Source organism: Centroberyx gerrardi, chromosome 21 (assembly GCF_048128805.1).
Source record: "Centroberyx gerrardi isolate f3 chromosome 21, fCenGer3.hap1.cur.20231027, whole genome shotgun sequence".
NCBI classification, from domain to species: domain Eukaryota; kingdom Metazoa; phylum Chordata; class Actinopteri; order Beryciformes; family Berycidae; genus Centroberyx; species Centroberyx gerrardi.
The window spans coordinates 820423-835422 of record NC_136017.1 but is presented as its reverse complement, the minus strand read 5'-3'; the positions used below and the strand labels follow the sequence as shown (position 1 = coordinate 835422).

General features: G+C 41.8%; 2 protein-coding genes across 3 annotated transcripts in view; one reads left to right on the top strand and one right to left on the bottom strand.

Annotated features, from left to right (window-relative positions):
- Positions 1 to 9440, top strand: part of LOC139919552 (vitamin K-dependent protein Z-like) — a 10543-nt gene extending 1103 nt beyond the window's left edge. Inside the window, exons 2-9 of the mRNA XM_078291226.1 lie at positions 493 to 656; positions 1704 to 1728; positions 1900 to 2076; positions 2274 to 2396; positions 6808 to 6887; positions 8266 to 8419; positions 8512 to 9285; positions 9331 to 9440. Coding sequence (XP_078147352.1) covers positions 493 to 656; positions 1704 to 1728; positions 1900 to 2076; positions 2274 to 2396; positions 6808 to 6887; positions 8266 to 8419; positions 8512 to 9285; positions 9331 to 9440 — 1607 coding nt within the window. The remainder of the gene's footprint in view (positions 1 to 492; positions 657 to 1703; positions 1729 to 1899; positions 2077 to 2273; positions 2397 to 6807; positions 6888 to 8265; positions 8420 to 8511; positions 9286 to 9330) is intronic.
- Positions 9441 to 10848: 1408 nt separating this feature from the next.
- pcid2 (PCI domain containing 2) overlaps positions 10849 to 15000 on the bottom strand; it is an 8876-nt gene continuing 4724 nt past the window's right edge. For both annotated transcript variants that reach the window (XM_071909330.2, XM_078291100.1), the window contains exons 10-15: positions 14730 to 14871; positions 13882 to 13982; positions 13158 to 13231; positions 12929 to 13054; positions 11793 to 11916; positions 10849 to 11062 (exon numbers count right to left, since the gene is read on the bottom strand). In XM_071909330.2, the coding sequence (XP_071765431.1) occupies positions 10973 to 11062; positions 11793 to 11916; positions 12929 to 13054; positions 13158 to 13231; positions 13882 to 13982; positions 14730 to 14871 (657 nt within the window). In that variant the 3' untranslated portion in view covers positions 10849 to 10972. The remainder of the gene's footprint in view (positions 11063 to 11792; positions 11917 to 12928; positions 13055 to 13157; positions 13232 to 13881; positions 13983 to 14729; positions 14872 to 15000) is intronic.

Sequence of the window (15000 nt, the reverse complement as noted above, 5' to 3'; positions counted from 1 at the left end):
TGGAGTTTTTATTTATGCCTCCTGGTACAGTATGATGTCACCATTATACTCAAAGTAATGGTAAAAGTAAAAGTAAAAGTAATGGAATTTTGATATAAAAATACAAGAAAATAAAAATTGTGTCTTTTGCATTTTTTTGCATTTACTGGTAAATAGGTGTATATGATGAAATGGAAAATTAGCTAACAAGGTGAAAAAGTCATTTTTCAATTCATTGTGACTGTGAAAACAAAAAGTTTTCAAGTGTCAGTATTTTTAAAATTGTTAAATTGTTTTTTATTGATCTTTGCACCTAGAGCCTTAACATGATGTATTACATCATAGGAATCAATAGATTATTTAGTATGAATTATTAATTATTAAACCCAAAAAGTGCATTTTGATCAAACTTTTTCTGGTGTAAAATGGTTTCCTGTAAAGCTGATGAAGGAGTCTGGTTTGTGGTGATTGGTGTCAGATTTAAAGCGGCTGCTCTCTGTTGTGCGTCGTCAGTTTTCCGCGGCGCGCCTCAGGCCCGCAGCGTCTTCCTGCGCTCCAAACGGGCGAACTCGTTCCTGGTGGAGGAGATCCTGCAGGGCGACCTGGAGCGGGAGTGTTACGAGGAAATGTGCAGCTACGAGGAGGCCAGGGAGTACTTCGAGAACACCGCCAAGACGGTCAGCACTGATACGATAATAAGAATAATAAGCAAGAAATTTGAAACTGATAGTATCACACCACAGCCTGATATTCAGACTGAATGGACCATTTCTTTCCAACTCCATTATTCAGTCTGACATTTCCTCCATGTTAGCCGTATTCTGTGTGTGTGTGTGTGTGTGTGTGTGTGTGTGGGGGGGGGGGTTGATTTTCCCCGAACCGATCACTAGTGACTGATGTATCTGGCCGCTCTGATGTTATTTTCAGTCACACTGATGCTGGGCGTATTTACTGACTTTACCAAGAATGTCAGTCGTTTTTGACAAAAATATCATCTTTGCAAAGACAATATGTTGGTTAAAGAATGATTTCAAAGAAGTGTTGTAATTGACTTTCTTGATGAACCCACTTTCCCTCAACCTGCCTCGTTGACTTCTACTGCAGTCAGGGATTTCCTACGTTTCCCAGGATGCCTCTCGACCACGCTGCGTCCATTTCTGAGCATCCGGTGAGAATGCGTGGCAAACTGCGGTTCAGTTCCTGCAGCTGGAGTTGGATGTGATGTCACCCAGCTTTTCATTGAATTCAATTAAACTTCCTGAAATTCCAATTCACTTCCAGTTCCAGTTGTTTTTTTTCCAATTCCAATTCCAATTCCCCAGTTGAATTGGAACTGATGGGTTCGTTCATGAACTGACCCCAGCCTCCTCTCAGCAACTCCCAGAGAAGAGGTGTGAACTTGTTGCTTTCAACCTTAGGTGGGCGACTTCTACTTCCTGAACATTGGGACGCGTCTACGATTGTGGCCACGCCCACTTACTGAAAACAGAACAGGCTTGCTTGAGATTACTTTAATAGCCGAAAATAAGCAAAAGTAGCCAAATGCAGTCCGTTGGAAGAGTCAAAAAGTCAAACAACATTTGGTAGTGAAGTGTAGTGAAGCTGCAGTGAAGCAACTGACTAGATCTTGGATAAAGATGTATAAAAATATATAGGATCCAGGTGGAAAATGTATTGATGATGACATTTCTGCTTTAACCTGTCGATCTTGTGTTTCTCTACAGAAGGCCTTCTGGAAGAATTACCATGGTGAGTTTCATTTCCTACAAAACACCTTTGATCTGGTCTGTCTGAATCAATCAATCAATCAATCAGTAAATCAATCTGTGTCTGTCTGACTGCATCTACTTTATGTATACATGTACAGTATGTATCTGTGAATCAATCGATCGATCAGTCAGTCAGCCTGTCTCTGTCCAGGTCGGGACAAGTGTCATCCCAACCCCTGCCTCCATGCGGGGAGCTGTAGTGACAAGTCGGGGGACTTCCTGTGTTCCTGCATCCCCCCCTACTACGGACCGACCTGTGAACTGGGAGGATGGGGAGAACTGGGAGGGGGAGGGACACCGGCCACCGCGCCGCAACTCATCACATCAGGTTAGATTAGATCACATCAGATTAGATGAAGCTTTATTGATCTCTGTGGGGAAACTTGGTCGTTGCAGCAGCAGAGAATCAGATGTAAATATAAAATAAATAAATCATCATCACAGGTAGAAATGTCATCATAGTTTCTGTGTGTGTGTGTGTGTGTGTGTGTGTGTGTGTGTGTGTGTGTGTGTCAGACTTCTCAGAGTGTCCTACTGAAGGTCCTACAGCTTGTCATCAGTTCTGCTCGTTGTTTTTCGGCTCCTTCAGCTGCTCGTGTGCAGCAGGATTCAAACTGCAGACAGACGGACAGAGCTGTCTGCCTGAAGGTACGACACCCTGTCTCACTCTCTCTCTCTCTCGCTCTCTCTCTCTGTCTCACTCTCATTCACTCTCTCTCTCTCTCTCTGTCTCATTCTCATTCACTCTCTCTCTCTCGCTCTCTCTCTGTGTCTCACTCTCATTCACTCTCTCTCTCTCTCTCTCTCTCTCTCTGTTTCACTCTCATTCGCACTCTCTCTCTCTCTGTCTCTGTCTCACTCTCTCTCTCTCTCGCTCTCTCTCTCTGTCTCACTCTCATTCACTCTCTCTCTCTCTCTCTCTCTCTCTGTCTCCAGGTCTCCATCCGAAAAATTTATTTAAGATTCTTACCACTCTTTACCTATATCTTACCACACTTTATCAATATCTTACCACACTTACCTATATCTTACCACACTTACCTATATCTTACCACACTTACCTATATCTTACCACACTTTATCAATATCTTACCACACTTACCTATATCTTACCACACTTTATCAATATCTTACCACACTTTATCAATATCTTACCACACTTTATCAATATCTTACCACACTTACCTATATCTTACCACACTTTACCTATATCTTACCACACTTTACCTATATCTTACCACACTTTACCTATATCTTACCACACTTTATCAATATCTTACCACACTTTACCTATATCTTACCACTCTTTACCTATATCTTACCACACTTTACCTATATCTTACCACACTTTATCAATATCTTACCACACTTTACCTATATCTTACCACACTTTATCAATATCTTACCACACTTACCTATATCTTACCACACTTTACCTATATCTTACCACACTTACCTATATCTTACCACACTTTACCTATATCTTACCACACTTACCTATATCTTACCACACTTACCTATATCTTACCACACTTTACCTATATCTTACCACACTTTACCTATATCTTACCACACTTTATCAATATCTTACCACACTTACCTATATCTTACCACACTTTATCAATATCTTACCACACTTACCTATATCTTACCACACTTTATCAATATCTTACCACACTTTACCTATATCTTACCACTCTTTACCTATATCTTACCACACTTTACCTATATCTTACCACACTTTATCAATATCTTACCACACTTTACCTATATCTTACCACACTTTATCAATATCTTACCACACTTTACCTATATCTTACCACTCTTTACCTATATCTTACCACACTTTACCTATATCTTACCACACTTTATCAATATCTTACCACACTTTACCTATATCTTACCACACTTTACCTATATCTTACCACACTTACCTATATCTTACCACACTTTACCTATATCTTACCACACTTACCTATATCTTACCACACTTACCTATATCTTACCACACTTACCTATATCTTACCACACTTTACCTATATCTTACCACACTTTACCTATATCTTACCACACTTTATCAATATCTTACCACACTTACCTATATCTTACCACACTTTACCTATATCTTACCACACTTTATCAATATCTTACCACACTTACCTATATCTTACCACACTTACCTATATCTTACCACACTTTATCAATATCTTACCACACTTACCTATATCTTACCACACTACCTATATCTTACCACACTACCTATATCTTACCACTCTTTATCAATATCTTACCACACTTACCTATATCTTACCACACTACCTATATCTTACCACTCTTTATCAATATCTTACCACACTTACCTATATCTTACCACACTTTATCAATATCTTACCACACTTTATCAATATCTTACCAGACTTTATCAATATCTTACCACACTTACCTATATCTTACCACACTACCTATATCTTACCACACTTTATCAATATCTTACCACACTTACCTATATCTTACCACACTTTATCAATATCTTACCACACTTTACCTATATCTTACCACACTTTATCAATATCTTACCAGACTTTATCAATATCTTACCACACTTACCTATATCTTACCACTCTTTACCTATATCTTACCACACTTTATCAATATCTTACCACACTTTATCAATATCTTACCACACTTACCTATATCTTACCACTCTTTACCTATATCTTACCACACTTTACCTATATCTTACCACACTTTATCAATATCTTACCACACTTACCTATATCTTACCACACTTTATCAATATCTTACCACACTTTATCAATATCTTACCACACTTACCTATATCTTACCACTCTTTACCTATATCTTACCACACTTACCTATATCTTACCACACTTTATCAATATCTTACCACACTTACCTATATCTTACCACTCTTTACCTATATCTTACCACACTTTACCTATATCTTACCACACTTTATCAATATCTTACCACACTTACCTATATCTTACCACACTTTATCAATATCTTACCACACTTACCTATATCTTACCACACTTTATCAATATCTTACCACACTTACCTATATCTTACCACACTTTATCAATATCTTACCACACTTACCTATATCTTACCACACTTTATCAATATCTTACCACACTTTATCAATATCTTACCACACTTACCTATATCTTACCACTCTTTACCTATATCTTACCACACTTTACCTATATCTTACCACACTTTATCAATATCTTACCACACTTACCTATATCTTACCACACTTTACCTATATCTTACCACTCTTTACCTATATCTTACCACACTTTATCAATATCTTACCACACTTTATCAATATCTTACCACACTTACCTATATCTTACCACACTTTATCAATATCTTACCACACTTTATCAATATCTTACCACACTTACCTATATCTTACCACACTTTATCAATATCTTACCACACTTTATCAATATCTTACCACACTTACCTATATCTTACCACACTTTATCAATATCTTACCACACTTACCTATATCTTACCACACTTTATCAATATCTTACCACACTTACCTATATCTTACCACACTTTATCAATATCTTACCACACTTTATCAATATCTTACCACACTTACCTATATCTTACCACTCTTTACCTATATCTTACCACACTTTACCTATATCTTACCACACTTTATCAATATCTTACCACACTTACCTATATCTTACCACACTTACCTATATCTTACCACACTTTATCAATATCTTACCACACTTTACCTATATCTTACCACACTTACCTATATCTTACCACACTACCTATATCTTACCACACTTTATCAATATCTTACCACACTTACCTATATCTTACCACACTTTATCAATATCTTACCACACTTACCTATATCTTACCACACTTTATCAATATCTTACCACACTTACCTGTATCTTACCACACTTTATCAATATCTTACCACACTTTATCAATATCTTACCACACTTACCTATATCTTACCACTCTTTACCTATATCTTACCACACTTACCTATATCTTACCACACTTTATCAATATCTTACCACACTTTACCTATATCTTACCACTCTTTACCTATATCTTACCACACTTACCTATATCTTACCACACTTTATCAATATCTTACCACACTTTACCTATATCTTACCACACTTTATCAATATCTTACCACACTTACCTATATCTTACCACTCTTTACCTATATCTTACCACACTTTACCTATATCTTACCACACTTTATCAATATCTTACCACACTTACCTATATCTTACCACACTTACCTATATCTTACCACTCTTTACCTATATCTTACCACACTTTACCTATATCTTACCACACTTACCTATATCTTACCACACTTTACCTATATCTTACCACACTTACCTATATCTTACCACACTTTATCAATATCTTACCACACTTTACCTATATCTTACCACACTTTATCAATATCTTACCACACTTTACCTATATCTTACCACTCTTTACCTATATCTTACCACACTTTACCTATATCTTACCACACTTTATCAATATCTTACCACACTTACCTATATCTTACCACACTTACCTATATCTTACCACTCTTTACCTATATCTTACCACACTTTACCTATATCTTACCACACTTACCTATATCTTACCACACTTACCTATATCTTACCACACTTTATCAATATCTTACCACACTTACCTATATCTTACCACACTTACCTATATCTTACCACACTTACCTATATCTTACCACACTTTACCTATATCTTACCACACACTTTACTGAACCGTGGCTACACTATAAAATATGTTTTCCAATGTCACATGGCGGGCTCCATAGATGTGATTATCTTTATTATGATTATCAAACATGAAACTTTATTGATCTCCGTGGGGAAATTGAGTCGTTACAGCAGCAAAGAGAAACAGGATATAAACAGTGTTAAATATAATGCAACCAGCTCCAACACTAGAACTTAAGTGGAAATATTAGAATAAAAGTCTGAAACTATTTGTGTGTCACCAGTGGAGTTTCCATGTGGAAGAGTTTCTGACAAGCTGACCGCAACAGGACCAATCTGTCGCCATGGGAACTGTCCCTGGCAGGTAGGTCCCTCCCAGCCAATCACAGTGAGGTATGACCTCTCTCAACCAATCACCATGCAATGTATGTTCCTAAACAATCACAGTGATGTTGTTAGTTCAGTTTAATTTAGTTTAGTCTTTTCTAAACATGTGATGAACACACACACACACACACACACACACACACACACACACACACACATTTATTTATGTCCACATAAATACAAGCATACGAAGGACATAAACAGTATGAATGCAGTCAGATATTGAGTCAGTCAGTTACAGAAGTGCCTAATTGGCAGCCACAGTGTTGCAGACACACAGGATGAAAACAGGAAGGATAACAGACAGGATAACAGACAGGATAACAGACAGGAAGGATAACAGACAGGAAGGATAACAGACAGGATAACAGACAGGAAGGATAACAGACAGGATCCACTTCATGGGTATAAAAAGCAGCTCTTCCTCATATTGAGCGGCTCCCAATGACAGCAGCTACTGAACAACACCTCGCCACCTGCTTGGCCCTTCCTACAGGCAGATCACAGAAATACAGCGTGGACAGACTGCAAAGAGATCCAGAGCAACAGACAGGCTGCTGCCAGGACTGGAATCCATACTGGCTGCTACAGACAGTCACAGACAGGTCCCATACAGATATTAGACAGGTCCCATACAGAGACTAGATGTGTGTTTTGAGGTTTTTTGGTTCTTCGACGCCTGGCGGCCGCCTCATCAGTCCTTCAGCACAAACACCTAAACAACTTCCAATGTTCAGTAAAAGTTCAGCAGTCTGTGGTTTTCTCTCCCATAATCCCCTGCTCATATCTCTGTGGAGGTCGGGGGGACTCGCCCCCCGCCCCAGCTCCAGGTAGTGGTGGACGTCTCCATCGCACCACCAGCTCCCCTTCGCTCTCACATCAATGTAATTCAATCGCTTTTTCTTTGAATTGAATTCAAAGTGTAAACAGTCTTATTGTTGCGACCAAAAGTACAATTTCACTTAAAAATTCCAAGCAAAAGTTTAATTTATTTGACTGGTCTAAATGGATTCCTGTGACAAACTGTCTTTCTGTGCATCTGTTGTTTTTATCCTTCAACTAAACTCAAAACAGATTCTTATTAACCAATAAACTCTCCATTAATACCACTAAAATGTCCATATGGAAGACAGGGGATGATACTAAGTAAAGGCTTTTTAGCACAAGGTTTTCTGCCACATAAATACAAACTAGTGAACAAATTGTGTGGCCAAACCCAAACTAAACAACCTGGATTTCATCTGAAATAATGATCCAAACTGCAGGTAAACAAACCAAGAAGAAAGAACAACAGCTGCACAGTCATTTACAGACAGTGACCAGGGCCGTGGTGTGCGTTTGGTTTCTGTCTCCAGGTGTCCCTGGTGGACAGCGGCGGGGCGGAGCTGTGCGGGGGGGTGGTGCTGGGCCGACGCTCCGTCCTGACCGCCGCCCGCTGCCTCTTCCCGGGCTCAGGAGCCGACCTCCGACCCTCCAGCCTCCACGTCAGAGCCGGTGAGGAACTGGACAGTAACCCCCCCCTACTAATAAAAACATTTATACTAATAATAATAATGATAAATCCAACACTTCCTCTCCCTCAGGTCACGCAGCCTCAGCAGTCCTCGTCTCTGTTCAGGCTCTGTTCATCCACAGCCGTTTCCGCAGAGATCGCCGCGACGACGACCTGGTCCTCCTCCAATTGGCCAGGCCCCTGACCTTTGGCCCCGCCCTCTCCCATCTCTGCCTGCCCACCAAGGATTTCAGCGAGAACGTCCTGATGCGTTCCGGGAGGACGGGGCTCGCCGGGGGGCGGCCGGACGGGAGAACGACCTCTGACCCCCGGAGTCTGGCCTACGTGACGCTGGACGAGTGTCGCAGTCAGCTGAATGTCTCCCATCCAATCAGCAACAAGATGTTCTGCATGAGGAGCCAAAATGGAGGAGGGAGGCAGAATCAAGGTGAAAGGCACAATGACAAACGGCTGCAAACAGGAACTGAGAGACAAGGTAGAGCCCTAAGGAGCACAAATAGCCATCAGAGACAAAATGGAGGCCAGGGGAGTCCAAATGGAACTCTTGAGAGCCGAAATGGAGCCCAAATGAGTCAAAATGGCCGACAGGGCCAAAATGGAACTCTTAAGAGCCAAAATGGAGCAGAGCGCCACGATGAAATAGAAAAACGCAACGGCAGACGGCTCCAAACAGAAACCGAGAACCAAAACAGATCAGCGATTCAAAATGGCCGACAGAACCCCTCTGAGGCCGGCGGCGGTTCCAGGTCAGAGGTCAGCGGCGGGTGGTGCGGTCTGTTGCCGGGGACGCCGGTCGCCACGGCGGAGAGAGGGACGGTGTTCCTGACCGGCCTGCTGATCTCTTCGCCTGCAGACTGCGGCGGCGAGCGAGGCGGGCGAGGCGAGCGGGGCGAGCGGGGCGAGCGAGGCCTGGTGTTCACCAAACTGTCCCGCTACCTGGCCTGGATCAGACAGAGGCTGGAGCTGGCTGAGGATCACATGACCTCACAGGTCAGCCAGTATCCTGAGGAACGCTAACCAGACCCCCCCGCCCCCCCCCCCAAACATGAACTGTAAAAACTTACCTGCTAACGTGTCAAAAAAATAAAAAGTTTTAATTGACTGAGATTGATTCAGACTCAACTTGATGCATGAAGAGAAGACTTGAGACTTGACTTGACTTGGGTTCTGGTGACTTGGGACTTGACTCTGACTTGTACTTTGATGACTTGAAAAGGTTTCTAAAGTCTTGACTTGAGATCTTGTGTTTGTGTAAATGACTTAGATTGAAAGTGATGAGATTTGTTCCAGCGGACGACTGAATTTAAATTCTGTTTTCTGAATTTGTATGGAATGATTGAATTTATTGAAGTTGAAACTGATTATAGAAATCAAACTCATGATGCTCTTACCAAGTTTTTATCCTATTAAAACCATATTGCATTGAAAAGTCCTAGATATTTAGTTTTCTTTAAGATATTAAATTGATACTGGACTCTTGATTTGTTCTGACTTGACTTGCTGTTCTACATTTAGACTTGGGACTGACTTGGTCAAACCTCTGGAAGAAAGTAATGATAGTGTGATAAATGAGAATTTTGTCAAGTTTTTGCTTCACTGTGAATAAAAATCACAAAAGTAAAAGTTCATATCCTCTCCTGACAAACTCACTTCTTCGTTCAGCAGCTGGTTTCAGGTCTGAAGTGAACTGAATCCACACAGCGGTCCGTCTTACTGCAGCTTCCCACTGTGGCTCTGATATTCCATGACCTTCCACTTTCCAAAACACATTCTGCTAGATTCCTGTAAAGTGACGGATTTGGAAAACTCCCCGATATTCCCAGACTTCTCCCGAGAATTTATCAAATTTCCCTGACTTTCCAGGCATCCCATGACCGGTGGGAAACCTGTTTTTTTTTTAGGAATTTAAGAGCGCCACAATCACCAGAGCACAAACAGAGAAATGAGGAGTTAGTTTCTCATGTCCACATTTCACCAGAGGGGTCAGAGGTCAGAGATTCTTCAGCAGGGATCAAACCTGTGACCTGCTGCTTACACCGACAGCAGTCAATGGAATTTTATTAGTTAACTTGGTAAATATTAAAATTTCACATAAAAATTGCACATAAAATTAAACTCACTGTAAAATCCTGTAAATCATCAAAGTAATCAATCCAGCTGGAAGTCTGCAGGTTGGTCAGAAACATCGTTTTAAAGAAATCTGCCACATGCTGATGTGTTGAGATTTGAACTTCTGTTCTGATAATAAAGACTCCAACACCCACAATGCATTGCGGGACAATCAGTTCAGTTTTCATCATGGTGGAATTTGCACAAACAAAATACCACCAAATAGCCATTCACTGTAAAAAATTAAAATCTATTCATTATTAATATTGGCAACTAATTAGCACCAATTAATTTAATAATTGAGTCAGATACATGCTTTACAAACCAGCATCTGTTTTATTCAACATTTTTTACAGTACAAAAAGAAAAAAGAAAAAAAAAAAGACATTTCCGGGAAGGACTGGGGAGCGTTGCAGCAGGGGGATTGTGGGTAATGTAGTCTAAGAGACAGAGGAGAGGGGGGGGAAGGGGTTCTGCTTACTGACCACCAGCTTCTGGTGCTGATGGGAAATATATCCTTTAATATGACCCTGAGAGGAGGAAGAGGAGGAGGAGGAGGAGGAGAGGAGAGGAGAGGAGAGGAGAGGAGAGGAGAGGGGGAAGAAGAGGAGAGGAGGAGAGAAAAGAGGAGTTGAATATTAATTCCAGCAGTAGTTTTTAACCCAGAGCACACTGTAAAAAATGTTAGGAGCTATTTGATATTTTTCCTTGGTCTGAGTTGTTTTACACTAACAAACTGTCTAAATAGTTGTTAAACAGTTGATTTCTACGCTGTTTGGAATTGAATGGGAGTGAATGAGAGGTTTGGCAATACTGATTTAAAAATATCTCATAGCAGGAAAAAACAATTAACATTAAAGGGATGGAAAATGTAAAAAAAAAAGAGCAAAAAATCTTGCTGAAATTGCCTTTGAAGTGATTTCATCTTCTATCCAGACTTCTGAAGCTTATTTCAGGATGTTTTTAGTCCAATTCTCTCACTGGACTAATAGATCACTTTTACTGGTTTTAATAAATTAGAGCTCAGAGTGAAATTTCTTAAAACTAGCAAAATTATCTGCAAGTACAGTGCACAGCAAATCTTAACAAGTCACTTAGTCCCGTATTGAGTCTTAAAACTCAGTTATAAGAAACAAAAGGAGGAAAATACTATTTGTCTTAATTGACAGCTAAATTACTAATCTACTGTATATTGGCTCAGGGTGTGTGTGTGTGTGTGTGTGTGTGTGTGTGTGTGTGTGTGTGTGTGTGTGTGCTCACCATATAGATGAGGTTGGCCAGGATGCACTGCACCTCGTCCAGGTCGACCTCCTCCAGCTGCATCATCCGCAGAGAAACCAGGAAGGCGTCCAGAGGCAGCTGGTGGGTCCGCAGCAGCTGGTACCTGTGGGGGGGGGGGGGGGGGTCAGCAGGGGGGTCAGAGGTCAAGAGGGGTAACAAGAACATAACAGAACTGACTAGGGATCACCCGAGGTCACTTAAGGGCTTTCACTACAGCTGAGTTTGAATCAAACCCATCTTACCAAGTCATCTAGTCTCATATTCAGCCTTCAGATCTTATTCTTAAACAAGAGAAACATTCTGCAGTGAGGAGAGATAACTCCACTTGTCTCACTGCAGCTTCACTTGTTTCAGGAGTTTTCTAGAACAGAGTGTCAGTCTGTTGAAACCAGTCAGAATAAGGCAGATCACTGCACTGCTGTCAAGGAAATGACTCTTGATTCTACTGAACTCTTCAAACAAGATGATTTGCATTGGAAACAAGTGAAATGATCTCATTTTACTGTCAGATTTGTTCACTTATTTTAAGAAAATTAGGATTTTAGGACTAAATAACAGACTAAATGACTTGTTTCCCACCTTGGTTTGGACTCTATGGCGTCAGGTATCATACAGGAGTTCTGTTGTATTTTTACCCGCCGACCGTCTGACCAATAATCGAACAACATTTCCAACCACATGACTTTGTTTACAAGTTCTGGACCGTTTGTTTTTTGCCTTTGTGAAAGCGAAAATTAAACAGTGCATCATTCTCGCATTCGGCCCGAACCCAGGAAACAGAGTATCAGGTGTGAAAACGCTCTTGGTCTGAATCCAGGTAGTTTGTGTCAAAAGTTAAGAGTCTTCAGTCCAGCTGACCCGCAGGTCCTGGACTGTGGGAGGAAACCAGGAGAACCCGGGGAGAACATGCAAACTGCACACAGAAAGGACCGGGGCGGAGATTCGAACCCACGACCTTCTTGCTGTGAGTCGGTACGAACCACTGAGCCGCCGTCCCGCCCCGAACCCGAACCCGGACCCGAACCCGGACCCTAACCCGCTGCAGGCGCTGTAACTACGGAGCGTTCCTCCGGTCCGGGGATCGGGACCGACGACCCGCAGTCCCGGCAACTCACACTTTCTTGAAGAGGTTCCTGTAGGTGATGATCTTCAGCTTCTCCAGGATCAGGAAGATCCCGCAGCGGATGAAGAACGTCTCGTGTTTGGCCAAGGCCTCGTTCAGCAGCAGCAGATTCCCCTCACTGACATTATGAGAGACGTATAGTTACGGAATATAATGTTAATACACTAAATAATTCAGAGACACGGAGGGACGGGGAACTGAACCCTCAACCCTCTGCTTACCTCACAGCTTTGGTGACGTCAGCAAACTGCATGAGGTCGTACTTCCTCAGGAGCTGGTGGGTCGGCATGTGGCCCTGAAACAACAACCTGGAGTCAAACTGGGTGTACTGGGAGCCATTTACCCTGCACCCATAATGCATTAGTGTAAAGGGTGAAAACTGGGAGCAAACTGTGTGTAAACTGGATTTAAACTGGATATAAGATGTGTGTAGACTGGCTATAGACTGGATGTAAACTGGGTGTAAACTGGGCGTAAACTGGATGTAAACTGGATATAGATGGGGTGTAAACTGGGTGTAACTGGATGCAAAATGGGTGTAAACCGGATGTAAACTGAATGTAAATAAACTGGATGTAAATTGGATGTAGACGGGGTGTAAACTGGGTGTAAACGGGATGCAAAATGGGTGTAAAATGGAAGTAAACTGGATGTAAACTGGGTGTAAACTGGGTGTAAACTGGGTGTAAATAAACTGGATGTAAATTGGATGCAGACGGGATGTAAACAGGATGTAAACAGGATGTAAACAGGATGTAAACTGGGTGTAAAATTGGTGTAAACTGGATGTAAAATGGATTTAAACTACTGCGTGTTAACTGGAAGTAAACTGGATGTAGACTGGGTGTGCATTGGCAAATCACATAAATGAGCAGATGTAAAGAGTAAACAGTTAAACGAGTAAAGAAGTGGAGGAACAGAGAGGAGTGAAGGAGAGTTGCCGACCAGCAGCATCTTAACGGGCAGCAGGTAGATCAGAATCATCCTCTTGTTCTTCTGACTGGAGCGATGACAATGCTGGAAGGAGAACGAGAGATACTCCTCCGCTAGAGAGAGAGAGAGAGAGGGAGAGAGAGAGAGAGAGAGAGAGAGAGAGAGAGAGAGAGAGAGAGAGAGGGGGAGAGAGAGAGAGAGAGAGAGATAAGTTTGCAGTACTGGATACTGACTAGCAGCTAGGCTATACAGCGTGCTAATCTGGGAAACTCAGCTGGTTTCCGAGTAACGTTAACTGTTAGTTCTTCTTTTCGGGAATTCAGTCGGCCGTCTTCTTGGCATGGAAAAAAAATCTCCCTCACGCGTGTGAAGTGGGAGGCGAACAGACGGGTCCGGTGAGAGAGCGAGTGAGAGAGAGAGAGAGAGAGAGAGAAACAGAGAAAGAGAGCGAGAGACAGAGAAAGAGAGAGAGAGAGAGAGAGAGAGAGAGAGAGAGAGAGAGAGAGAGAACAGAGAAAGAGAAAGAGAGAGAGACAGAGAGAGAGAGAGAGAGAGAGAGAGAGATCGCGTGGAGCAATTAGGGGCTGAGCGAATCAAAGCGCTACACGGAGTTCTACGATTAAATAGTGAAAAAAAAGAACATTTGTGGCGGTCAGTGCTTTACCTGGTCCATGCTCGTAAAATATCCACCGTGTCCACGTCTTCTAACGTAACACCTGAGAACCTCTCTCTCTGTCTCTGTCTGTCTGTCTCTCTCTCTGTGTCTCTCGCTCTCTCTCTCTCTCGCTCCCCCCCTCTCTCTCTCTCTCTCTCCCTCTCTCTCTCTCTGAGTAAAGTGTGTGTGGGAAACTGAACTGCACCTGGTTTGAAGTCGCTGTCGAACATGGCCTTGCGGCCCACGTAGTATTTGTACGTGACTCTCTGGGCCATGCTGTAGTCGTTCTTCAGGTTGGAGCTGTCAATCGCTCTGATCAGAGGCTTACACAGGTGCAGCTTATTGATCTGACACACACACACACACACACACACACACACACATCAGATAGAAACACAGCTTCCTAAGCAAGAATCCCTTGAATAACCATCTACTGACACAACAAATAAAACTTCATATTATTCTACACCAGCGAA